Source organism: Copadichromis virginalis, linkage group LG11 (genome assembly GCF_057382275.1).
Source record: "Copadichromis virginalis isolate Kocher_CV1m ecotype Utaka linkage group LG11, C_Virginalis_male_GT1.1, whole genome shotgun sequence".
NCBI classification, from domain to species: domain Eukaryota; kingdom Metazoa; phylum Chordata; class Actinopteri; order Cichliformes; family Cichlidae; genus Copadichromis; species Copadichromis virginalis.
In genome coordinates this window covers 16,427,905-16,455,156 of record NC_140628.1, presented here as the reverse complement: position 1 = coordinate 16,455,156, position 27,252 = coordinate 16,427,905, and the positions used below count along the sequence as shown (strand labels likewise).

The 27,252-nt window shown below is 43.2% G+C and overlaps 1 protein-coding gene across 4 annotated transcripts in view; it reads left to right on the top strand.

Annotated features, from left to right (window-relative positions):
* Positions 1 to 26,961, top strand: part of LOC146698292 (zinc finger protein 516-like) — a 50,133-nt gene extending 23,172 nt beyond the window's left edge. For 2 of the 4 annotated variants that reach the window (XM_085473352.1, XM_085473353.1), the window contains exons 2-6: positions 6,463 to 8,696; positions 11,839 to 13,149; positions 16,193 to 16,297; positions 19,263 to 19,333; positions 22,376 to 22,499. In XM_085473352.1, coding sequence (XP_085329478.1) covers positions 6,929 to 8,696; positions 11,839 to 13,149; positions 16,193 to 16,297; positions 19,263 to 19,333; positions 22,376 to 22,435 — 3,315 coding nt within the window. In that variant the 5' untranslated portion in view covers positions 6,463 to 6,928 and the 3' untranslated portion in view covers positions 22,436 to 22,499. Of the gene's footprint in view, positions 1 to 6,462; positions 8,697 to 11,838; positions 13,150 to 16,192; positions 16,298 to 18,892; positions 19,150 to 19,262; positions 19,334 to 22,375 lie in introns of those variants that run through there. The other 2 variants (XM_085473355.1, XM_085473354.1) reach the window with 2 other exon arrangements.
* Positions 26,962 to 27,252: the final 291 nt, after the last annotated feature.

Genomic DNA, 27,252 nt, shown 5'->3' with positions numbered 1-27,252 from the left:
CACACACACAAAAGCATATTTTTGGTTTATGGTGGAGATATGTGAAAAATGTTGCAGGGATGATGACATACATTTCTTAGCAGTGCAGGAATAATGTACACAATTCTGAACATATTTTACTGACACAACATGTTTTTTTTTCTAGAGTGAAGAAAGAAAGTTTTATGTGTGTTTCCTTCTCACAGCTGCTGACAGGATTTTTGGTATATGGCATGTAAGTCAATAAATAGTACTTAACAGCAACTGGAGCAGAGACTGATCTGTGAACCACAAAAAGTTGATTCTTTTTTTGTTTGTTTTTTTTTCCAGCTACGGCATTTTTACCCTAAAAATGCCAGAACTCTGTGTGAGTGTGTGTGTGTGTGTGTGTGTTTCTTTTTTTTTTTTTTTTTTTTTGTGAACATCCTGTAGGTGTGTGTTAGAGATGCCTATCCGGCTGTGGTCTATTTCTCTCTCTTCATCGTGGCACATACAGCAGACCTCTTTGTCTGCCAGTTTAGAGCTGGGTGGGAGGTGAAGAGCAGTTTGTTCATAATGGATTATTGATTGGTCTGAGAATACACACGCAGTGTATTCTCAGACCAATCTGTGTGTGTGTGAGTGTTTAAGACTCCATTGCCTCTGTCCCACTCTGAGCATTGAATGTCTCCACTTTATGAGCAACTGTATAGAGGATAGTAAGTTTATTTGTAAAGTGCTCCCTGTATGTTATGCTCCCTGAAGCTGTGTGCGTGTGTGTGTGTGTGTGTGTGTGTGTGTGTGTGTGTGTGTGTGTGTGTGTGTGTGTGTGAGAGAGCCCTTTCTGTATGTGCTGTTAAGCTATCAATGCTGCCTGTATGAAACAGTAGTAAAAGCCAACATTGTGCATATACGGACGTTCAAAAGATGTGTGTGTGTATGGGACATTAAAAGACCCCTCTGTTTTGCTTGTTGATTCCACAGTTCCCCCTGCATGTATTTGTGTGTGTGTGTGTGTGTGTGTGTGTGTGTTTATTTTAACAGAAGGTCCACTCTTTATTTTTCTCCCCCTCTGTCTATTTTTTTTTCATAACCTCAAATGCTGATCTCTGTGCTGCTGTGTGGGAGGGAAACAGATCCCATCTCTGCTGAAGGATGTCCCACATGAGAATGACCTAGAGTCGTTACCAGTGATAAGGTGACAGCGTGAGTGACTGACTGCGTTATGAAAGCCAATCTCCTCAAACCCGGGTATGGGAGATTTGTGCCGTGGACGCCTCTGAGGCAACTGCTGTGATGGAGGCAGAATGGTGGCATTTTCTGTCACAAAAGAGCAAAACGGCGAGGGCGAGCAAACGGTTGCAAAAACTGTGCAGCCAAATGGGAGCATGCCTTTTACTCACATGTTCTCTGCAGGCAGAATATACAGCCTCTAGAGGGTGCTGTTGCAGCTGGTACTCTTAAATAAATTGTGCTTGCCTTGCTACCAGTGGTGGAGCTAAATGGATGAAGCTTGGTTTTTACGTCTGCCTTTGCGACGGCACTGCTGTGTGAAAACAAATCTGTAAACAGATCCTCTGCTTGCACAGTTTGACACAGTTTTTGTTTTTTGTTTTTTGAGATTCTCTCCAGATGTGAACCCCGGACGATCCAGAAACAAAAAAAAAACAAAAAAAACGAGCCAAGCTGCTCTGTAAAGGTTGCGCAGGGTTGGGAAAATGAGAACGGATTTCCTCCTCTTACCGGTTTACAACTGCTAGGGTTTGGCGTTCAGAAGGCAGATCAGCTGAGGTGAACGTGTCAGGAAGGAAGACAGGAAAAGGATTGTTTTTTTTTTCTTCTTATTTGATGCAGCAGTCATTATCAGCTGAGTGTGTGAGACTCAAAGGAGGCTTAAGTGTCCGTTAATGGCATGTCTGATATCTGAGTGGCAGTTTTGCCAACTGGGTTTAGACTGATCATTGTGTTTGAGGGCGATCTGTTTCCTGCAAGTAACCAAAAAAAGGTTAAACACTCCAGTTACGAAGTAGCTGAACTAAACACAGTAAACTAGGATCATTTTCCAGCTATGTGCTCTCACCATCTCCAGTCCTATTAATTCCTCCCCTCTTACTGTGCACGAGGTTAATTAGCTGGAGGATGTCAATGGCAGTCACAAAGTGGAATGGGCTCCGTGTCTCAGAGAAAAACTCCTATCCATTTATTGTGCCACGGTGATCTTTAGTAGAGCTTCTATCTCTTTTTGTTTTTGATGACTCTGATGATTGGTCATTTTCTCTGTCTCTCCTGGACTGTTTCTCTCTCCTTAAGCCAATTTGTCTTTTTTTTTTTTCTTCATCCTTTAGCCTCTATGGCGACAAGCCTGCATTGTTTCCCTTCTGGTGGTTAATCTCATTACATTTCAATTGGCACATGTGCTTGTCTGGTGGATGACAGGCTTACAGTTGAATAGTCTCAACCCCTCCCAACCCTCTTGACCCCCAGTCAGCAAGGCCATTTAATAGCAAATAAGATCATTATCCTCTGTTTTTAGCGCCAGAACTGGAAAAAACTACTAAGTACTAATGAGTAACATTAGGCTGGAGACAGAGAGCAGATGGAACAGATTGAGGGGAAACTGAGGTGGATAAATGGCTGTGGGTAGATGGCTTTGTTTTCCTTATTGTCCCTCATCACTTGAATTTCTGTCTGTTACAGTGACAACTGGAGTCTTCTCGTGATAATATTTGGCTCATATAACAGTTTATGAATATCTTCTCTAAGATAGCTACATAAATTAAACACTGCGCCATGGGTCATGGTGTTAAAATAATAAGGGCTTAGCAATTACAGCAGCAAACTGTGGTCTCTTTCAGGAGGCTGCACAGATGAAATGCAGATCATGAACTTACAGTAGTAATTATTCTACATACAGTGATACTTCTAATGCTTCTGATCTAAATCAGCAGCTATGCTAGCGGCTCTGTGACACTAAATTTAGTGCAGTGCGCTGAAATTCTTAAAATGGCATTGAAATATTGAGCAGGTCTATTGTTATCTAGTTTTCTTTGTATTAGCATGTTAGCATTTGTTGCCACTAAAAACAGAGTGCAGTTTAGACAGATGAGGATTTCATTAGTAATTCATTCATAAACTGACAAACTCTTGTATCAATTCTATGCAAATCCACGACACGACATCAAAGCCCAGTGCATCCAATAGGCCTCAGTCACACAGGCCTAGAGACCTGTCAGCAACCCCCTGTCAACCTCCGTTTGCTAGGAAAAAATGTGTACCTTTTGACCAGCTGCTGTCTGTCACCAGCTAAAATCAGTATCAAAGAGGGTGTGACACCAAAAACCTTGGAGTTGCTTTTGTTTCCATCAAATTGCTGCAGTTTGCATGGACGGTGGCAAACTCCTTGCAAGTGAGCGTAGCAAAAGGTGAAAAATTGCTATTCAAACCTGAAACAGAGAACATTTGACTTCAAATAAAAGTTGTGCTTTAACGCTGCGTCCCGCACGTTTCAAAAGGAACAACTTTTGCGCATGGACTTTTCACAATTTTATTTCTCATTTGGAAAGTAGCTTCCAACTGATTGCAGACTAGTCCGTTTTTCCTTGCAAACGGTTGGTGACCATAGCAACTTGCTAGCAACCAAAGCAATTGCACGGAGGGTTTTCAGTATAGTACAACCTTTTGTTAACTGGTGTTTGCCAAAAGGTTGCCGACCACTATCTAGGCCTGTTTGCCTGGAGCCTTACATACTGAGATCTTTTTAAATTGATAAGCAAAAACTTTGAAAAGGACCACAAAGGTCATATTTGGGGTGGCTGTAGCTCAGGTGGCAGAGCAGGTCAGCCACTAATCAGAAGGTCGGTGGTTCGATCCCAGGCTGCCTCCTGGCTGCATGCCAAATATCCTTGGGCAAGATACTAACCCAGTGTTTGCCTACTGGTGGTGGTCAGAGGGCCCGGTGGCGCCGGCAGCCTCGCCTCTGTCAGTGCGCCCCAGGGCAGCTATGGCTACAATGTAGCTTGCCATTGCCAGTGTGTGAATGGGTGAATGACTGAATGTAGTGTAAAGCGCTTTGGGGTCCTTAGGGACTAAGTAAAGCGCTATACAAATGCAGGCCATTTACCATATTTAATCGCCTGCATTTGGGTTATGCATGTCACTGCCATCCACAAAGCCATGCCCTTAACACTGTGTATGCTTTTACAGGTTGACAGTTTTCAGTTAAACAGAAATAAATTATGATTAACTGTATTATGTTTAGACAGTTGTCTCGATCTGATACAGTACTTTATTTCAGGGTAATGTGAGGCACAGCTCCACTTATGGCAGCAATGGTACGTCTTCACTATAAATCTTAGCAGACTAAGCTCGCCCAGAGGAAGCATGGTAGCCTACTGAGGCTGATTTCAATAGCATAAATCATTCTTGAGAGATAGATAGCTTTGGTGCAGGGTAGTCATTTTCAGTGCAAGAATTTAAGACACATGATTGTTCTGGTGCTAACTTTCCTCCTCCACCACCTTATACTCTTATGATTATGATCAATTATCCACTTATAATTAGAGATCAGCAGTAACTCAGCTCACGGGTTCTGACACTTTATGTATAAGCCTGTAATAATGTTGTCAGTCAGATTTCACATAGTTCATGCTTTCAGGCAGGTTTCCCATGGAAATCTTTTCATGCTTGAGAGTTTTGTGATAGTAACTTATGTGATATGTCCGGTTTTATAAAGGAAAATGTTTCCTTGTTTTAAATCAACAGGGCTGCCTTATGCATTGATGTTTTAATGAGCTGACGGTTAGAAAAGAATAAAGATGTGAATGACCTTTAATCAGTATTGTGAAAGAGTGGGACAGCCCATGAGGAAAAACGTCAATATGGTGAAAAGTAGGCACTTTGAACAGTATTCAGGGTACACTATGGCTAATTCAGGTTAGGCCTGGATTTTCGGGATTATTGGTATAAAGAAATGTCGTAGACACAAACAGTTTAAGAAAATCAGTATTTCACCTGTTCATGGAAATACTGTGTATGCAGTCAACACGGAAGTTTCTGTTTGTCTCATCGCTCTCTCTTATCTATCTCTTTCTGTTTGACTCTCTCTCTGACCCCATTCAACTCCAGTCGAGAAATAGAGCAAAGCAAACTGTCTGAAGAGCCACTTCCTGTTGTGTACTTAAGATCCCTGTCATGTGATAGAATCAGTTGAGACGGGTGCATGAGGCCACTGTGGGGAGGGAATATGGTGGCACTGCTGATGTTGCTGATGTGAAAGCGACCCCCCACCACCACCACCACCACCACCACCACTCCTCCAGCACAACCCCCACCCAACTCCAACCCCGATTGTGTAAAGTGTCGACTCAGCCATTGTGTCAGAGCCCCCACGCTCTCCTCCCACCCACATCCCCACCCGACTCGTGCACAATCACTGCACACACATCCACGTGCATAGTGGCAGCGAACAGTGCAAGATACAGACTCACAGTGTCCTATAGACACACGCGCACACACACACGAACACACACCTAAACCCTGTACATTTTTGTCAGACTGTTCGGTGGGCAAGAAGGTCAAGTGCTTATCACCACAGTGAGCTTTGAGGTCCAAGAAAGGTTAGGAAGCTGCTTTTTGAATAGGGTAGCCATACATACTATGGTATGTATATGAATACATTATACTTGCTAAACTTGTAAACATTGCTATTATGAGAATGGAACTGCATTCATGATAAAATATTCATACCAAAATGCTTACTGTAGGTAGGTTGATAGTAACTGTAATAGTTCTATTATGAAACCTTCAAAAGGAAGATTCTGCAGCTGCTTTTTTTTTTTTTTTTTTTTAAATGTTCTGCTGCAAAAAGTGACAATTAGTCCATCATTTTAAAGTGTGACTTGAAATGAGAGCTATGGATGAGTCATTTGGCTCATTGTGTCTTTTTCTCAGCAGTGCTGTCAGTGACTGCTGACTTTATCTGTTGGGAGTCTATGTACAAAACAAGTCCATTTGCGCAGGGCTGTGCAGCTTTACATGGCTTTGGAGGTACAATTCAGGGACGCACGTGATGGTTATGAAGCAGATTTAACACACAGACAATTATACGTTAGGGCTACATCATAGTAAAAGATGCAAAGACATCTTTCTTTACCTTACACAAGCGTGTGTAGCTTTGTTAGGTTAGTGACTTTATAATTAAGTTAGCAAAAAGTAACAAATCATAAACAACATATCAAATGTTATTCCTCGTTGCTTCGTTTTAACATTTCTTCCATCGGAACTCCAACAAGCAGGATAAAGGTTGTTTTTTTTTTGTTTTTTTTAATAAGAATATGTCAGACCCCGAGATCCTTGCATCTGATAAGCCCGGATGTGGCATATACATCTATGGCTGTGTACACAGCCACTACAGTGGCTTGTTGAGGTGGATTTAGAAAACTAAAAGTCTTCTTGAAATGATGCGCTGCAGCTGAACTAACATGCCTTTCTCATTTTTATTCACAGGTGGATAGTATACGTGTGGGTCCCCGCTTAAAGAACGCTCGCCGTTTGGCAGTACAATGAAGACCAGAAGAGTAGCGAATGACCACCTCTGAGGCAGAGACCTTCAGACATGCCACTCCACCGACACAATGACATGAAACTGCGTGAAACTTTCACATTATTTTGACAAAGAGATTGTTTAAATCTCAGTTATTATATGCCGACCTTTTCGACCCTGAGAGAGCAAATGACAAGTAGCTGTTTGTGATTTGAGTCACCGAGGATGGCTATATTGCGTGGCATCCAGTGACTAGACTTCAGCTGCTATATTAGTAGCCTGATCGAATGATTGAAGGCAGATAGTGTTTTCAACGTGCCAACAAGGACGCATCAGACATCTCTAGATGTACAGCTGCAGATAGCAGTAGTTATAAATACTTTTTGAGCTTATGAAAGGCCACCTAGACAGGGTAGTTTAATTCATACCATGAATCCCAGAGACAGTGTGGACGTAATGGAGACTCAGTCAGGAGGTCAGAAGGAGAAGTTGAGCGTAGACAAAGCCAACCCTAAAAATGAGATGGAGGCCGAGGACGACAAAACTCCTGGGAGTTACGACTGCAACATCTGTGGACGCAGCTTTCCTTTCCTTAGCTCTTTGTCGCAGCATATGAGACGCCACACGGGTGCGCGCCCTTACAAATGCCCCTACTGTGACCACAGAGCCTCGCAGAAGGGCAACCTCAAAGTCCACATTCGCAGTCACAAGCTGGGCACGCTGTCTAGCCACCACTCCAATGAGGATGAAGATGGTGCTGCTGAGGAGGAGGAGATGAGGGTTTCAGAGGGTCTCGATGGAGGCACCAGCCCAACCAAGAGCAGCTCTGCCTGTAACCGGATGATAAATGGGGATGGCGGTGAGGAAACCCGTAGGAAAGTCCCTGTGAGGAGCATGAAAAGGGAAAAGTCCGTCACTGAGCAGCGGCCTTACTGTTGCCGTTTGTGCGGCTACGAGGCCCAGCGGGAAGACCAGCTCCTCAGCCACATTGAGAAGGTCCACATAACAGCAGACACAGAAGAGGAGACCGCTGTCAAGGAGGAGGCTGCGACCGAAGCTGACGTCATCCAGCCCCAGAGTGACGGGACCTTCCCTTGTGAGACTTGTGGTCAGGTCTTCTCCCAGTCCTGGTTCTTGAAGTCACATATGAAGAAACACGCGGGGATCCTGGATCACTGCTGTCGCATCTGTGGGAGACGTTTCCGCGAAGCGTGGTTTCTCAAATCTCACATGAAAACACACAACACCAAATCTAGGTCACGGTCAAAAGCAGAGTCAACTGAGCATCCAGCCACCATCAATGATGTAGCCCAGGATCCTGATATTGTTACCGGCTCCGTTACTTCTGTCTACCAAATGTGCTCCAAATGTGGAAACCTGTTTCACAACAGAGAGAGCCTAAGAGCCCACGATAAAGTTCACAGTCTCGGCTATAGCAGGAAGTCCCCGAGCCAAGGGAGGCCCGATGATGATGAGGACTCCCCAGCTGCTAAGAAACGTTTCCTTGACTACTTAAACCTCCAGCCTTTTGAGGGAAAGAACCAGGATGAAGAGGAGGAAAGTGAGGAAAAGATAATAGGTCAAAGAATCCCAGAGCTAGATCCAGTTTGCAGTTACCAGGCCTGGCAGTTAGCCACTAAAGGAAGGGTTGTGGAGCCGGTAGAGTCTAGTTACAAGGCCTCTTGTGGGGCAGGAAGTATCGGAGAGGAAGCCCTAGCCGGTGCTGCTGTGGTTTTTGAAAAGGAGAGCAGCCGTTATGTCCTGCAAGGTCAAGAGAAACGCAGTTCGGGTAGACGCAGCAGCTCCGGTTTGGGAAGCCACACCTCTTCAGGGGACCGGACACCAGACAGCCTCAGTGATTCCGAGTACCGGCCTTCGTCTCGTCAGGACAGAAGGCGCCCATCCCAGTCGCAAGCTTCTTCCTGCAAGTCCAACGAGTGCTTTGAGTGTGGCAAGGTGTTCCGCAGCCGTCACCAGATGATCGTCCACCAGCGGGTTCACAGGAAGGATGGAGGCAGGGCCTCTGTTGGAGACAAGGAAAGAAGCGCAAGAGATGAGCGATGGGGCTCCACCAGTGACCCAGAGTCAGGTTCTCCCAGCTGGCCCAGCACCCCGGGATATGGAGATTCTCCACCAGCTTCCACCCTTGGAGACCAGGCCTCAGAGATGGGTACTGCAAACTCTGGAGAGCTTTCGGGTTAGTAAACAGTATTTTCTATTGGCTTAATCTTGTTTTATTCCCTTTTTATTTGTTTGAAATAACCCTCTTCCATTATAGATGCCACATAATATATAATATACGCAAAGAGCTGAGGATCAATTAATGTGATGATAAGGAGTCTAGTTAAATAAGCTATGACCAACAATTCTATCAAAATATAATGTGAAACATAAGTGTAGAACCATATCTTGAAGGATTTTAGGCTCAGGAGTGATTGTAGTGCTTTTAAAGCCTTGCAGTAAATATCTGCTGATGAAATGTGCTTTGTGAAGCTGCAGCTTCTCAGCTCATCAGCCTTTATAGAGTGGGAAGTAGAGCCACCATGTGGCAAAATGTCCAAGTTACATATTTGTGCACGGCACTCTATAAAAACAGAGTGCCGCTCTTAGATGCCATTATATATGGCCAATAAACTTTAACAGTTGCCGGAAAGTCAGTTTACAACAGTGCCATTATTATGTAATGCAGAACAATGAACGGTTAGCAGTTAAATGAGAGTTTGTGCCTTTCAGCGGCATGTCAACAGAGCAGAGGACATTTTTGGAATGCCTATCATTTTTTTCACCTCCACAACCAATAAACACTGCTAAGCAAAGGGGGGAAAAAAAGGAGAAGAAGAAGAAAGGACACCCATAATCATGGGTTAAAAATGCTAAAGGAGGAATTCCTGCGTTACAGCTCTCTGCTGTTTATCTTTCAAACTTCAGATTTCTGTCTGCACAGCTACGGGACGGCGGATAGCATAGAATTGTTGTGATTGTTTCTTTTCCTCCCTGCTAGTACAGAAATGCAAAAATAGCAGCAGCATTTCTTCAGGCCTGATCGAGCTGTGCGCTATTTCAGGTCTTCCTGTCTCAGGAAACTCCCCTCACCTCCCTCCTGCTTATATGTGTGTGAATATGATTTTTTTTTTCTCTCTCTGATTTGTGTCTTAGCCATGAACACATGTTTGCTTGCTTCCCTTAACACACTGGTATTGTTTATTATATAATAACAAATTATTAGCTTTACTGGGAACATCAAAAAGTCATTGAAGGCAGGCTCGGACTGTTTTTTTTTTTGTTTTTTTTTTATAGTTGTGCAGCACTGTGAGGAATTCACTCTCTAAAAAGAACAATCTGAGACTGCGCTTGACTGTGTGAGATTGTGTTAGTTATACTAGAAATGCCTAAAATCTCTTTTAAACATTTAAAAAATATTTTTACGTGTGTACAACAGTGATGCAAAATTACAGTTTAGTGTGCACATTGCTTCATCGAGGGAAGGTCAAAGGTAAAATGAAGGTAGCAAACACCGCTGAATCCACCGTTCCAATATCCGAGCAGTGCTATCTAGCTTAGATAACGTCTCTTCATCAGAGATCACTGTCACTGAGGTCAGGTTGGATTTTATACACAGAGGGTGTCAGGATCAGTCTGTTGAAACATTAAATTAACAGTTAGCGATGAAAACGTATTTAGGATTCGGCGATTAACTAATGTGTTTTATTCTCAAGCAGCAAAAGATTTTATTTATCTGGCCATCCATCCTTTTCCTCGTTACCTTTCTTCCTCGTCTGCCTGCTGACTCTTCTAATCTCTAAGGTTACCTCCTGTGACACTTCCACTGTCACTCATCCACTCTCCTTACCACTGAGCCAGCCAAGCAGCCTGATGTTTGAGGGATTGGTTATTTATAGCGTCACTTTCCAGTGAGGGGCCATGCAGGCTGAGAGGACGCTCCTTTCGAGCCACCACACTATTTGTGTTTACTAATACACATATGTTGTGTACTCCACCCTTTATATGATGGCCCCACACCACTGGTTATTAACTGAATAATAAAAGTACTGGTTTGGTAACCAGAAAACATCAGTTGTTCCACTCTAACTGGTAGTCTACCCTGTGCCACGCTTTACCTTTGGCGGGGTCCTGGGCTGTGAGCGCTGGCCAACGTTGCCAACAGGAAGCCAAATGGAAAAACAGATGGCAGATTGCTGGTGCTGTAAAAAAAAAGAGGAGGGATTATGGAGAATACAATAATGTGCTACTTAGAGTATCTGATGTATTTTATCATACATATGAGTCTGCATGTGCGATTACCCTGCCTCTGGCAGTCTTTCATACTGAAAAAGTCTAACTTTAGGATTGTTCTTCCTCACATATATATTTTTTTATTTAAAACCAAATATTGCTACTCATTCTACATCTATTACTAGTGTTTCCATTCAGTTTGATATCATCGCCTCTGTCAGCGCGCCCCAGGGTGGCTGTGGCTACAATGTAGCTTGCCATCACCAGTGTGTGAATGGGTGGATGACTGGATATGTAAAGCGCTTTGGGGTCCTTAGGGACTAGTAAAGCGCTATATAAATACAGACCATTTTACCATTTACCATTTTACCATCATTATTAATGATCTCTGTTCCTGTTGAAAATTTGGACACTTAGGGAAATCCAGTCATAACAATCACATTCACTGTTAGAAACCTGTCAACTGCCACCTTGTGGGGAGTTTATAGAATTGCACCTGCATGGCTTAGCAGCATTGGCTCAGTACATTTAACACATGCAATGTAAAGCAGTGCCAGCATAAGAGCGTGCCAGTAAATAAACCAGTTTTACAGCCCTGTAACACTCCTCATTTGTTTATATGTCAATAAGGAGTTTATTGAACTCTATGGCAATGTTCGATGCTATGTTGTAACTATTTCCATCCATATGGACTATAAAACAGCCCAGCAGTTGCCAAGGAAATGTACATCTCTCTGAAATAATATTCAAATATTTATACATAACCTTCACATGAGTTTTGCATGGTCACAGACTATTACTGAAGAAATACCAAATCTTAATGAAATGTTAAAATGTAATTTTGTTTTGTTTTCTGCTATTCTGTATATTCTTGCATTAGTAGATATAATTGTTTTATTTTAGTATGCATAAAATAAAAAGAGAGGTTTTGGAAAGACTGATCAATGCTGCAGCCTGGTGGACATTTACTAAAACTACATCTAGTCGAACCAACATGAATGTGAAAGAAATGATCCCTGGGTTAACTATTAAGTGTATTAAACTATAATCAACATGACATCCTTTGTAGCCACTGACCTTTTTGTTGTTGTTGCTTTTCCCTACAGATGAGAAGCCTTACATCTGCAGCATGTGTGACTTTGTCGCCACAGATTCACAGGCCTATTTAACTCATGTCCGTGTCCAACATCCACCTGCCTCTAAAGATAGATCCAGCACCATTCCCAGTCCCAGCTCGGACAGAGGAACTCCCAGCAGTAATATCAAACTTAAGAAAGCACTTCTTCATGGAGTAAACAACTCTACATCCCCTCCTGGCTACCGTTCAGCTCAGTCCACTGCACTCGATCCCAGCGTAGCACCTTTGGATCTATGTGTCAGGGCTGAGGGCATCAGGGGTATAGCCTCTTTAGCCTTGGACAAGAAAAGCCTCCCTAGCCACAAGTGCTCCTTCTGCTCTCACTCCACCCGCTACCCCGAGGTGCTCTGGATGCACCAGACTGTGGCTCACCGCATTAATGGCAATAGTTCCAATCTGGCTCCTAAATGGGCTCTTAAAACCAACTCAAAAGGCTCCAAGGACAGTTCGTTATCCTCTAGGAGACGCACAGGACCTCCACCTTTCCTGGAAGGGAAGGAGTGTCAGCCTCTCCCTTCGCTGATGCGCACCCAGCGCACACGGCCTCCAGCGTGCTCTAGCGAGGCTCTAAAAAAGAGCAAGCCAGCCAGTTATTCAGCCACACCATCATCATCTTTTGCTCCCTGTGCCTCTTCCTCAAGGGGCCCCTCTTCTAGCTTGGGCACCCAAGCTGGGAGAGTCCCAGCACGGCCAGGCAGCAGCAACATCAGACCCACGGAGGACCACACTCATCAGTCACGCTTCAGACCCAAAGTGGAAGTGTACCCACGGGGAAGCTCGCTGTCATCCTCCAGCTCCTTGGAGAAGAACACTGGCACCCCTTCACGCCCCTCAGCCCCAACTGCCGGCTCCACTACATCTTCCAGAGCTGACCGCTACTTGTTGCCCCAAGAGGGACTGGGTTTCATGCTGTCTAGCAAACACGGCCTAGCAGAGTACAGTCGAGCTAGGGGCACCCCTCATCAGCAGCTTCCTAATCCTCACAGCCAGGTTCGGGCTAACGCTACGAGGCCCAGCACCATTACCCATAGTTCAACTGCAGGACCCAACTTTGGTGCCTCGCAGGCGAAGGGTGGCGCTTTTCAGAATTCCTCCTGTCCCTCCTCATCCTCTTCTTCATTACCTTCAGAGGCTCGCAGGGAGGTAAAGCAGGAGCCAATTACCGAGACACCAGAGACGCCAAGTGACGTCCTCGGCTTCCTCAAAAACTACAGCCCTCATGAATTTGCTACCATGTACCACCGCTGGGGTGCAGCCAATGCCCTCATGGATCCTACTGGTAGGCATCAATTTATTTATTTTTATGGCTGATTTACTTTTGTTTGTGAAAATTAGCAGTGGCGTAGTCCAAGTTCTGTTTTATTGTGTTTTTATAATGCCAAACATTGGAAAAAAGCTGCACTGCAGAAAGTCCCTCATCATAAGCTCACATCCAAAATGCCCAGAGGGCCTTGGCTTTGCCAAATGTCAGGAGTATGTAGAAGAGTATTTTCCAGTGTCTGAGCAACTTTTTCAGCTGATATGATTAGAAGTGATTAAACCTGACAAGCTATCGAAGAAAAAGACACCAGCAGCCTCAAACATCCAAACTTGTAGAGCAGGCACACATATTTCTCTTTATCTCACACACTTGGCACTCCATCTGGGAGAAAGTGATCGACAGGCAAACACACACACAGTCTGATGAGGTTTTTAATAACGATGGGATCCATTAAACGAGCGCACACGTGTGCTCGCATGTTTGTGAGGCATAATGAAAGTCTTTATCTGAGGCAGCATGTGTGTCCATATGTGCCTGAAATTTTTAGATGCAAAAGGAACGTGTGTTTGTGTGTGTGTGTAGCCTCTATTTATTTATTTTTTTGTAATCGTGAAAGACGTGAGAGAACCTTTGCTACTCTCAGGTCTGCGAGGCATGCCTACTCTCCAGCTCCACTCTCCCGGAAAGCTGTCACAAACTGTTTAGGTCACGGCTCTGCCTGACGAGAGACTCGCACAGATGCGAATGGAGGGAGGAAAAACAGAGAGAGGGAACAGAAGAGGCAAAGAGAGAGATGAGACAGAATAATTACCCCACCAGCTGCTTTGGAAATGGTCATTACCGAACATCCGTATTATTTGCCCATTTTCAGTTGTGTCTCTGAGGTCAATTGGGGCTGTGTGGAGCCAGGGGTCAAAGACAACAGCCCCAGAGCAGACGCATGACATCGCTGTCACCCATCCAGGCGCATATCGTCACGATCTGCCTTAGCCCTTTGAGTCATATGCGATAAAGTGACCTTTTTTGAGCAACTGAGTCTTTCTCCCTTTCTCTCTGTAATATGTGCACGAGTGTGCGCGTGTCTGCTTGTGTTTTCCGTCCAGCTCTGTCTTGTCTTTCATTAGTGCGTCAGTGAGAAGGGCTGGCGGCCCAGAGTAGAAGTAGAGTATCCAGAGGCCAGCAGTCGGGCTGCCAGAGACACTCTCTGTCACCTCTTCCGCATCCCTGTCCTCCTTGTTCCCGCAGCTGCCCCCCCCCACATCCCTCCCTCTCTGCCTACACACATACACAAATGTACCAGAGTTATGGGCACTTCCCAGGTATATGCCAGGCCTTAAGCTTATGGTGTTTATGCGTCCTCAGTGAAAGCACCCCTGAATCTCCGGGCCTCTTTTTTGTCAACGAGAGAGGTCCGAGGCAAGCACGCATGTGTGTTGTCATTAAGTAGACCATCCTTAAATGTCTCTCGTCCTCGTGCTGCCCCTGTATTTACATGCAACGCAGGGGGGAAAAGAAAAATCCGGCACGAGTGACGTGTCTTTGCTGCATAGCTGTCGAAATTATGAACACAGAGCGGGTTTTATGGTGAATTCCTGCTCTTTTTAACCACTTTTTAGTATGCATTCCATCTGGTTTACAAAGCACAGGCGGGCTTCTTGTCCCCTTAACAATTAATTTCCCGGTGGCGTTTTTCTTATACTGCCTCGTTATAGCTTTAGAGCTCTCATTAGATGTGGCGAGATAAAAGTTGATTGATTTTCCCGCGCTTTCCTTTTGTTGTAAATCAATTTTAAAGTAAAATCCATGTAGCGTTAAAGGCGTCGGTGAGTTCTCTGTTTAATTTTGTTTACCTAAAAGTTTCGCAGATTCTTCTCGCAGGATGTGTGCTAAAGTAGCATAGTGAACTTTGTGATTTGTGACGTCAAAGTTAATCGGTTCTTTTCCGGCAGTATAAAATTTACAAGTTCGTCCTGTTGACCCGCATTAAGCTGGCATGGCAAATTGATGGTTTTTGTCTAAATGTTTAGTTATTGAAAATAACTGCGTAAAAGCAGGACGTAACAAAAAGGCTGAAGCCAGGGAGTGTCCGTTTAGTCATGTGACATCAAGGAAAACTGACTTACGAGCTTTGAGCGTGTGTTATCAACAAGTTGATTTCTTTTCGCGTTTTAAGGACATGAACATGTAAAGGTGAGCGGTGCATGTAATGTCGCAGTTGTTGCATTATTATGTGTGTGTCTAAATGATGCCAGTGTGTGCCACAGCCCGTGCTTCACTTTCCTCCCTTGGCCCAAGCGCGCATATATACAACTCTTATAACTCATACACATGCCAACACACACATGCGCACACACACACATACCTGACATGTGACACACGGGCAGCGGAGCGGGCACATCACAGCCGGGGCGTTTTAATTGCCTGTAATTTATGCGGTGTGTGTGCACGCTTTGTGTGTCTGGCTGTCAGCCTCTGAGATGATGCTGTGTGACAGCTGCAGTCCAGCCCCTGGAGCTAGCCGCTCATAATGACACATTAGACATACTAATGATGCCTGCGCGAGTCCACTACTGATGCTACCTACCTCCACCGCTCCAGCCAGGCTCTGCGCTTTATGTACACCCACTCACTTTCTGCCTGAATCCGACCTTTACGTCTTTAGACAAGCTGTGGAAAAACTGCCACGTGAAAATGTCTTCCTGTTTGAAATAATATGACTCTGATGTTCACTCTTGACCCATTTTATTAAAAGAAAAATCCTAAATGTAAAGCCTATGCAAACTCAGAGTATTCTTTGTCCCCTAATAGTCCATTTTCTTACACACACACACACACACACACACACACACACACACACACACACACACACACACACACACATATATATATAATATAAATTGGTGTTGTTGTTGTTTTATTTCTGTTCTAAGAATCAAAAGTTCAAATTCACTGCATTTGGCCTCCTCTAAATCCAGAATGGCTTGCAGTGGTTTTGACCTCTGGAATTTGCAGAGCCACCATTTAATCCTGTGTTTCCTCCCTCACGTGTTTGTGTGCGCAGGGATGCTGAGGTCTCTCATGCGGCAGGGACAGTATTTCTGCAATGAGTGTGGGAAGAGTTTCAGCCAACCCAGCCACCTGCGAACTCATATGAGATCCCATACAGGTAAATACAGCCATTACGCACTGGGGAAAAAAAAAAAAAAACCCCAAACAGAAGCAAGTACATATTTGTCACACACGTGCTGGATCTAATGTAGAAGTGTCTAAGCCTTGGGTTAAAATCGTCTTCACTCTCACTTTTTTGAGGTGGATTTCACAACCTTTGTTTGTCACAAAAAAATTTAAACAATGAAAAAAAAAAAAATCTAACAAATGCACATTTGACTGTGACAAAATGTAAGGCCACTCATATGAACTAAGTATAGTGAAATCCTGTGACTGCAGTAGGGCTGCAAATGTGCTAATTGATAGTAAAAATGACAGATTAGATGCTTATTTGCACCAGTATTGACACCAACGCGGCCATCTTCGCCTCCTCAAATTGACACAACTTCACTAGTGTTTGGAATAATTGGCATTCACAATGCTAAACAACAGTGAAGCTCTCATTTTAACAACACTGAAGTACTAAAACATTTATAATAAATATTAATCTGGCCAGAGCACACCTTAACGTTACCTATTAGCAATAACCCAACAGCAGCATTAGCCGTCTGTTGGGTTCTCGTTAAGGCAGCGGCTGGGGCCTATGGCTGATGATAAAATGATAATATTAATGTGTGAGTTAGGCAAAAAATGTTATCACTCCTGCCTGTCTGTAATATTAGTAGATAGTGACAGGATAACACAATTATTTGTGTCTAAAAAGTCTTAAAATCCCAGACTGAAGCTGATAAAGTTCTGCCAGAAACTACAGAGAAGCAGTGACAGCCTACAGTACCAAATTTATGTGATTAGCAGTGGTTCCAAAACATATTGTCTTTTTTTTTTTTTGTGCTTTTTTGCATTACAGTCTTAAAATATTCATCACAGATACACACCATTTTGTTTCTGTAGTTTTCTATGTCAGTACTGAGTGTCAAAATCTAGTATCGTGACAACCCTGGACTGCAGCAAGCAAAATATACAATACATTATTCTGCTGAATGTTTGTCACATTACGACATGAGCACCATTTTTTTTTTTATACACAAGTAAACAGAAAATGTGATTGTTTTCTCTAAAATAAAAAAACCAAGCTTATAACAAATGTAATATCATTTAAACCACTGAGCACAGTTAGAAATATTAATTCTTTTTAAGATATCAAATAAAGCTCTGGATCTCCAAACCCTAAACCAAAGATTATTGTTTGAAAAGTTCTCTGCTATGACTTTCTAAAGTTATACAGAGCAACTCAAAGAGGATAAATGGTGTAGTAGTCAAGGTGCAAAAACATCAGTCACAGAAACCATTAAATTACCCAAAATGCAAAAGATATGAAATAAGGGGGGGAAACAAGGGAAGGAAGTCCAGAGCTCTACTTTAACATGTACAACTTTATTTAGCTACTTGCTATTCCTGCAGTATTAGATGTTCCCAGTTTCTAGTTTCTCTCACCAGTCACTCATTCCTGTACCACCTGTGCGCACACAGATCTATCCACCCAGCAACGCCGACATGAGATATAGAGGATATATGCACAGGGATTCACATTCTCAACAATATTTCATCATCAGGCTCCCTGTACGTCCGCTCCGTCCTGGCATTCTGCAAATAAATCAAAACAGATCTTTTTGTTCAGTTGAGTGTGACAACCGGTCTGTGAGTCCTTCCCCGCCCTGGGCTGGGCAGCTGTCTCTATTTTTTAAACTGAAACATGATTTGCTCCGGATACTGACCTGTGACAAATTGTATACATTATTAATTACATGTCAATTAGAGAGATGGAATTGTGCATTCTAATGAAGCAGAACAGCATTTGTCCACGCCAGCCTTACGAATCCATTTGCATGCATCCCAGTGCCATTCACTAAACAGCTTGATTCAGACACTCCGGCTCTTCCTCTACTTTCACTTATTCCCTCTGCTTTTCATTCCCCTCCTTTCTTTCCCTTTCATTTCCTTTCCTAGATCCTTTGTCTTCTTTCTCACTTCAGTTATTTTCCTTTTTGTCTCCACATCTTGTCACCTTTGCGGTCTTTTTATCTCCTCCGTCTGTCTCATTTTGCCTTTCTCCCTATCCCTGCTTTTCCTTTATCCATAGACTCCCCCACTCTCCTCCCCCCTCTTTGATTTCTGGTTCTTTTCTTCCCTTTTCTCTCTTGTTTCTTCCTCACATTCTTTCCCTCTCCTCCTTCTCCCTTCCTCTCTTTCTTTTTAATTTTCACTTTTATTTTTTGTCCTCGCATACTCTCTTCTCCTTGGCTGCCTGATTTCCTGCCTCCTCCTCCTCCTCTTCTTCTTCTCCTTTCCCTCTCCTGTCCTGTCATGTCCATCAGCCGGGCCAGCGGTGATCACAGTAGACAGTGAGATAAGTAGCTTCTTTATAGAGAGTGTGAATGATATGTGGCACAGCCAGTGATTCTAAGTGACAGAGGCCAAATGGTAAGTGATGCAGAGCTCAGCTTCCCTCCAAGCTCTATTGTAAACACACACACACACACACACACACACACACACACACACACACACACACACACACACACACACACACACACGCCCATGCACAGGCTCTGTAAACACTCACAGGGGCTGTAATTAATGTTGTCACCGACAGTTGTCTTCAGCATGGACGTGCACACGCACAGAAAAGGCCAGCCACCCCGAGGCCTCTATTAACATGCGTCATATTAAATCACCGACTCGCCTCCACCAGATTCCATCACCATCATCACCACCACCATCGTCGTCGTCGTCATCATCATCATCATCATCATCATCATCACCACCATCATCACTGCCAGCTCCCCTCTATTAACAAGGGTGCTGGTGTCAAAATGCTTTTTGTTTGCGTGGTGGTAGACCAAAAAAAAAAAAAAATGCTTGTGTGGATCTGGTAGAGCGTTTAACCAAATCCTCCCTCCCCCTTCCTTCCTCCTCCTCTTCCTCTCCCCCCCACCCACCCAATCCTCCTTCTCCCCCCACAGTTGGGTTTGATTTTAACGGACTCCACAGAGGTACTGACGCTCACACCACCGCTTCTGAAGCTCCCAAACAAGTATGTGGCACAATGGCTAATCACTGGGCTCGCTCATCGCTCCCGCATGTTTCTTAATGTTACTGTCTCACCTCTGCATGTGTGTGTCTGTGTCAGTCACTCAGCTTCCTAGCCTTTGTGTGTGTGTGTGTGTGTGTGTGTGTGTTTGTTTTTGTTTTTTTTTGTTCATGTTTAACATTCACATGTGGCGCCCTCTGCACACGGCATTAACACCTGGCATTCTCACATGCTGCTGGATCACACCTCACGTAAGAGTGTGTATTCACAGTTGTCTCATTGACGAGCTTCACTTTTGCTTTGAAAACAATGAGGTTTGCTCAATTGCACTAAAAGGCTGGGATACTTCAAACTAACGCCTGATTTAGATGTCTATGGGAAAACTACGCCGTAACCTGATGTGCATTTACCGAGAAATGTAACTACACATGAGATTGGAAGAGCCCGCAATGACTGAATGATGTGGAACTGCATAGGGTTAAAAAGGATTTCCAGTTACATTGTAAGTTACAACGTAGATTCCCCCGCAGCTATCTAAATCAGGCAGAAGCATTATTGGTTAAAGAACAGCGCATGCTTTTTACTTGTCATGAGATGCATTTTTCCCCCCCACATTGTCATTACAAATATCACATCCCCCTTTTTCCTCATCACACTGGAAAGGATGTGCAGGCTCTGATCTGACACATTCAGACATATACAGTTAAATCTGCATCCATGTGTAGAGGGTGAATAGCTCTGCCTGGCATTTTGGCTAACCGTACCCATACTTTGACACTTCTTTCACCTAAAATATTGAATTTAGGTGTTTTGATGTATGCATTTGAACTCAAAGGGCAGTTGCTGCTTTGCTGCAGTGCCAGACGGGCTTTGGGATTTGCAGTTTATCGAAATTTCACTGTACATTCGACACATTCACATGGGCTCATCAGCATGTTGCAATTGCAAAATGACAGCATGTAGATTCTAATGTACAAAATTGCTTCATTTGCTACAATTCAAACTTTATAAATCTTCAAGCAGCTACAATTCAGGAAAATGATCATTCCTAGCAATATCTGTTAGCAGGTATTTTGAGCATAAACGAATTTCCAGCACTAAAAGCCATCTGTTATCATGTCAGCAGATGTAACTTTACTGCTTTTATTCATCCTGATATCTTAACTGACACTGTAAACTAACTGATGCTGTTAACTGGAGTTAACAGCGGTAACATGGCAGTTTTTGCCGAGAGACTAAGAGGTTGAGATCATACGCATGGCAAGAGGACAGCAAAAAGCTTGGGTTTGCATAGAAATAATAAATCTTAAATGCCAATATACTCAACTATTCAAAGACTGTATATAAAAATGCGATAATGCCTTAATCATGCATTTCTGTTAATGGCCAGCAGAGGGCAACTCTTGTGGTTGCAAAAAAGTAGTGAAATTGTATAAAACTCAGTGAGAAAATGTCCATATTTCTGACTTGTTTTATGATTCCAGTTAGTCTTTTTCTGAAGACTCAACAGTCTGAATTGCTAGTTTCATGACTTATTTAATAAATTTTATTTATTTACTTTTTTTTAAAGTTTATTTTTAATAAATAAAAAAACAATAAAGCGGGGAATGCATCTGCAGTACCATCAGATTTACAGTCAAAGCCACTCATTGCTTCTTGTATCGGGTCTCAAAAATCACTTCAAAAAGGCAGTCCACAAACCACTGGGCAACATCACAGTATCTCCTACTTTCACCGTTCACATACAGTGTACTATAACATCTTTGTTTATGAGCAGGTGTAAATACAACAAGAACCAAGAGGATTGTGTGGAAATGAAACTGAACACAAGTAATTAACAAACTTTAAAAATTGCAGAAACGATGAGTAAGGATTGGGGTCAGTGGGAACATTGGGCTAAAGCTACTCTGCTTTGACATTCGGAGAGACCCGGGCTGTACACGCGGCACCTCCATCATAATTAATCAAGCACGCCCATGTGAACTCAGATTTAACACACACACTGTGAGTGATGGGAGCGGACGCTGCAGAGGGGTCCAATTAAATGTAGTGTTGACGCTGCTTTACGGTGCCGATAACCTTTAGTATAATTTAGTGCACCGGTCCTGTCAGTGATGTTTTCCCTCGCAGGACGGTGTCGCGGAGGTTTTCGCTTCCCCCACACGTCTCACCCTCACCATCTTTGCAGCTGTTTTTGGGGGTTTTGAAGGGGGGGGGGGGTTCGGTGTGATTAATTATACTTTTTTGTTTTTTATCTCTCTCGCTTTCTGTCTTACACCAGCCCCCCACTCCCCCCTTCCTTTTCTCACCGTTGCGTTTCTGATGATGTATGATAACAGCTATATTTCCCTGTTTCTTCTTCTGGGAGAAGGGGTGCGGGAGGGGCACGGGGAGTCATTTGTTTTCCCGCTTTGATATTCTTCCATTTATCAAAATGATAATTAGGTGCAATTAAATGGCACGCTCATTTGTTTTGCTCAGGTGTGCGTTGCTTATTTTTATTTATTTTTGTTTTTTCAGAGGTGTCTGTGCCATTGTAGGTCATTCTAATTAGAAGCGAGAGTATAGGGTGCGCACAGAGTGTGTTTGAGAGGGGGTGTGTTTGTGTAGGGGGCCGCTGGGTGGCCCAGGTGATTGAGAGAAACGTATGGAGACAAAAGTGGGACTCTTTGGACAGGGGGATGTGTGGCACTCTTCTCCAGATGGCAGGAAAGGGCGAGGAACAGTTACTCCATCTGGGTCAGGATAGAGAACTTTTTAAGTGAAAATAGATTTAAAAATAAATAAATAAATATGAAGGCTTCACTTAACCTACAGAGTGTTGCTGTACTTCTAGCTGGATTCCACCATGTGTCTTTGCTTATGTTTGCTTGTGTTCTCTGGCCTCCTCCCCTTCTTTTTCCATTCCCACTGCAGCAAGCCTCATCTATGCTTTGCATCATTTTTGTCTCGTATATTTAAACATCCCTGTCCTCTCTAAATTCTGTGTACGGTGTCACCTCTGGCCGCCATATGACCTTTCAACTTTGTGTGTGTGTTCCTCAGGGGAAAGGCCATTCTGTTGCCAACTCTGCCCATACCGAGCCTCTCAGAAAGGGAACTTAAAGACACATGTCCAGAGTGTCCACCATATGCCTTTTGACAACAGCCAGTACCAAGACAGGAGGAGCTTGTTACTGAGCCAGGGGGAGCGAGGAGGACCGGCTGCCAAACACCCACCAAACCCACAACAGCAACAGTAAACACCTTCAGCTGATCTGATCACAACCTGGACCAGCTTCTTACACAATCCCAAAGCCCTGTCACCGTTCCTGAAATTCACAGATCTAGACACAAGAACCTACGACTAACAGTTCACTTTTTGAGCCTTTCCTCTTCACCGTCACCCTTTAATGATGTAGAATTTTCTACATTGAAGGTTATTGTAGTTTTTTTGTTGTTGTTTTTTTTACTGTAAAAAAGCGTGTTCAAGTTGTGCTAGAAAATTTCAAAATCACAAAGACGGCCCGGAGCAGAAAAAGTCTTTTTAATAGAAATGACACCTGATGGAAATCTGCTTTAAGAAGCTGCGTGGGTCAGGTGTGCACACCTCTCACCATAGAAGAAGTGAAGAGTGAAATGCAAAGTTTCTCTTTGGCAGGGAGGCTGGACTCACCAACATTCAGTCTTTTGCTTCATTGGGTCTTCTTTATCACGAAGGTTGGCTTGTGACCTTTAAATGATTTCTGATCATGGGAGCCCTGAAAATTCGATGAGTTGCCTCTTGCTGCCATTTTTGGAGGTACCAACAAGTAAAGTTGCTGCCAGCTGCTTTACAGGAGAAGGAAAGTAAATGAGGAGAGAAACTGAACTCAGATGCAACTGCTGGCATTGTGATCGAGGACTGTGGCATTGCATGGCTGCTGTAGATGCCCCCACAAACCTTTTTTTTTTTTTTTTAATTGTTTATTTTTTTTGTTCTTTTAAGCTTTATTGTACGTGAGATTTTGTGCATTTCTCAGGACACTGACCATCAACACACAGCAAGAGAAGAAAGAAGCTCTACGGTTCATCGACAACCAGCTGGCACATAGCAAGTTTGTCTCCTGTGGGCTCTGACTCAGAAGACTTGCCTCTTTCTGTCAGCGTGTGTGTGTGCGCGTGTGTGTGTGTGTGTGTGTGTGTGTGTGCGCGCGCTTGTTTAGGTGTGCTAAACTCACTCCCCTTCAGTCGACAGTGTAATGGTGCGAGTGCGGTGACCATTCTAGAGCTTGTGATTAGAAAGAGAGGGAAAGATGGAGAGAGGTAGGATAAGAAAGGGACAAAAAAGAGAGGGAACAGTAATGGAGATGTATGCTCATGAAAAAGGCAATATAAATGAGCATACCATTTTTTATGGCCCTTCAATTATTGTCCATTTAAAAGGAAGGGACTGAGTGGAGTTTTCCTCAGTAACTCGTTCATATTAGAGTGTCACCATCTCAGACTATTTGGGCTTTAAATGAGGCGGACTCCACTAAAGCAGGAAGAAAGTGGCAGGAAGAAGTCGGCTCCAGATTGCAAAGAAAAATACGGTGCTGATCATGTTAGGGGGAAGAGATGCGTCCTAAGATTTTTCCATTGCTAAAGAGCAGTTCTGAACTTTTGACCGCGCTGTCTCTTAAAAATTTCATGATGTCATCTTATGCTGGATTTAGAAAGCATAAATCTTTTGCCTTACATAAACAGTAATGGCTGAACCTTTATGCTGTCTGTTTTCTATCTGGAATCCACCATGATGCTTTGATTTTTAAAAAATAAATGCATCTTGTGCCCAACAACTCGGCATGAGCACGTCACCGGCAACAAACAGTCATACAGAAAAATGACACAAAATTACCGGCCGCCTGTCGATTGAACGTTTTCGATTGAATGATAGTCTTTTGCTTAATGAGTCAACTTCAGTTTTTTAAATATATTTTTTGAGAGGAAATGGTTTGAGTTGCAAGACTGATAAAGGATGTTATGGAAGTAACATAGGTAACGATGGGCTACATTACACAAAAATGCAAAACTGTGATAAGGAGCCTTGTAAATAGCTCATGCACTAAGCATGTTGGTATTAACACTGCAGCCAGGAAGTAGGAGAATATTTGGCCCCTAATTCCAGCTTTTACCCTCTTGTTGATTCAGAACCCATAGGCAGGCTGAATACCATCTAAGGGCCCCATTATAGCCGTCAAGCGGCACCTGACGAACGCAGAGTTGACGCCAAATTGACATCGCATCCACTGTAGCAAGCCTTCGTTCCTGCCCGTATGCGCCTCCAAATTTCTGAAACCTGGAATGTTGTGCAGCTGCCGCCGCACCTGGATTGGAGACAGCATCCTGTTGGATTTTACCGCTGTTTTAACGATATGTCGGCACAGAAGATCAGAGATTATACAGACAGATTTTGCAAATGTCTGAAAGGATAAGACTTAAAAATAAACAAAACAAAAACAGCTATTTCTTTGCATCTGATTTTGACATCACCTCCTATTTGTGCTGTAGTTGAGCTACTGGCTGACACCTATTATTCAGCGGGTACATGCACTGTAACAGCAAGCGACCAACTTGACGTCTATGATGGGGCCTTAATAACCGAAGAAAGCAGCAGTGCAAGTGCATTCTTTTTTTTTTCCCTTTGCAAAGTAGTGTGACCGTTTTTAAACTTGTTCAAATGTTCAAAGTCACGACTGGGCCTGCCGTTCCTTCCTGTCCCCAGTCTTCGTACTAAGTCCCCGGCCATTCTTAGTGGACAGACGTGACCGTGATGTTAATCTTCTCGTGTTAGGATTTAAAGCTGTGCCTTTAATGGTTTTATTTTAAAGATAAAGTGGGCACATAATGAAACGTATCCACCATCCTGTGTAACAGTGTGTTTATTGGACCGACAATGCAGAGCTGATTAGGTTACCAGAACATTTAAGCAGAGCCTATCCCCTGGGCTGTCAGTCTGATTCTTTGAATGGTGATATGACGCTTTGCATTCGAGGGGGTCAGAGAAAGAGTAGGCAGAGGTGAGGAGGTCAGCCTATCAGAGAGTTCATGAGTAAATACACAAGGTGGAGACACTGAATTGTAGAGCTGTCACAGCCTTAACACAGGTGTGTGTGTGTGTGTGTGTGTGTGTGTGTGTGTGTGTGTGTGTGTGTGTGTGTGTGTGTGTGAGTGAGAGAGAGTGTGCGCGTGCATTTCAAACCTCTTTATACTGTATTAGAGGTTGACTAAACTTCCCGTGTACTACAGCCTCCGTCTCGATGCTTTCTATATTATCCTACCTCCTGTAATGAAAGCATGCTAACATTTATTGGCTGATGTCAAGCAGGGCTGTTTGTTTTACTTGTCCTTCACCCTTAAAATAGCCCCCAGGATTGAATACGCCATGCCCAGCATGTAGGGGAAGAGGAGAAGTAAAGCGAAGCAGCTCAAGACTCTGAAGAAGAGTAAAGCAGTCGGTTTCTCTGATTCAAAATTCACACCAGTTGTAGATGACGGAGCTTACAGAGTACTGTATTTTCCATCTATTTTGAGACCTCAGTAGTTTTTACGCAAATGTGTGATGAAACAGTTGTTATGCCATTGGGTTGTTTAGTTATGCATACAATATCGTGTGCTTGAATCGGACTAATAATGCACAAACGTGTATGTTGAAGGTGTGGTTAGTGAAAATACTTGAAATGGATTCTCTAGCCTTTGAGGTAGGGTAGTACTAATACCAATGTTGTACAGAAGTCCCTTTAAGATAAATTCCTCAGCTATGAATTTGTACTCCGAAGTGTGACTTAGAAAAACTATGAAGCAGGAGTAAGTGTAATATAAAGTGTATATCTCTAATCTCTTAAACTCTTACCAAACCCTTTATATACAGCGGTAGAAACCAAATGGCATTACTAGTGCACTTAGACTAGGTTAGTGCTTTAACCATTCTTATTTTGTCCAGTTCTAGCTAAGGTTTCTTTGAGAATGTCTTTTTAACGGTGCCGGCTAACACTTTTCTTTTCATTTCTTTTTTGGGGCTTTTATTTTGTTAGAATGATTCTATAGATATGAATGCAAAATGATTTGTTCTGTGACTGCTGTGTGGTACAGCTTTTTAGCTACGTTTCCTCAAGGGAGGTTTGATAATGCTAGGCGCAGCAGTGCTTATTTTTTCATAAAGATGTAAAAGTGTGTTTTTAGTCTATTTGCTAAACTGTAGGATTTGTTGAGTAGCTAGTCATGGTTTGCCCTCCCAGAGGGGCTGGCAGGTGTTTCTTTTTTCTCTTTGGTTGGGTTTGTTTTACATGTCTCTTAAGTTGTATTATTTGTGTCCGTATTCATATTTCTTTTTTTTAATTTGTTATGAACTCGATGATGAATTTACCTTAGAAGACATTATTATTCCAGATGTATTTGGTTGATATCTGTATTTATTATCACTTCAAAACAGGATAAGAGGACAGAAGCAGACAGGAGTGTTTGTTTTAATTCGATTTTTCCGGGTTGTTTTTATACTGTGTAGTTTTCAAGCCAGCAAGCCGATGTGAAAGCTCTACCTCGTCTGAGCCATTCTCAGTTCTGTTATACTTTTGTACATCATTTCAAAAAGATGTAATGTCATGTCCACAATAAAGACACACAAAATGACACCTGTTGGCACCGTTTTATCTTTTCTTCACTTGTTTGTTTTAAATTTACCTCAGCCAGCGTGACTGAGCGAGTCCAAGTTTAGATGAAAAAGCTTCACACGTTCACAGTTTTTAAGATTTCATTTTTCTCGGTTACTTACGCCGCCTGTGTGTGAATGTCACCTAGAACCGTGCAGCCCGTTGTCTTTGAATACTGACGGTAACATTTTGTGTTTGTTCATTTTCCATCACACGAATTATTCTCATCACGATCACTCCTGTCACTGTCAGCTATCGACTAGAATTTTACCA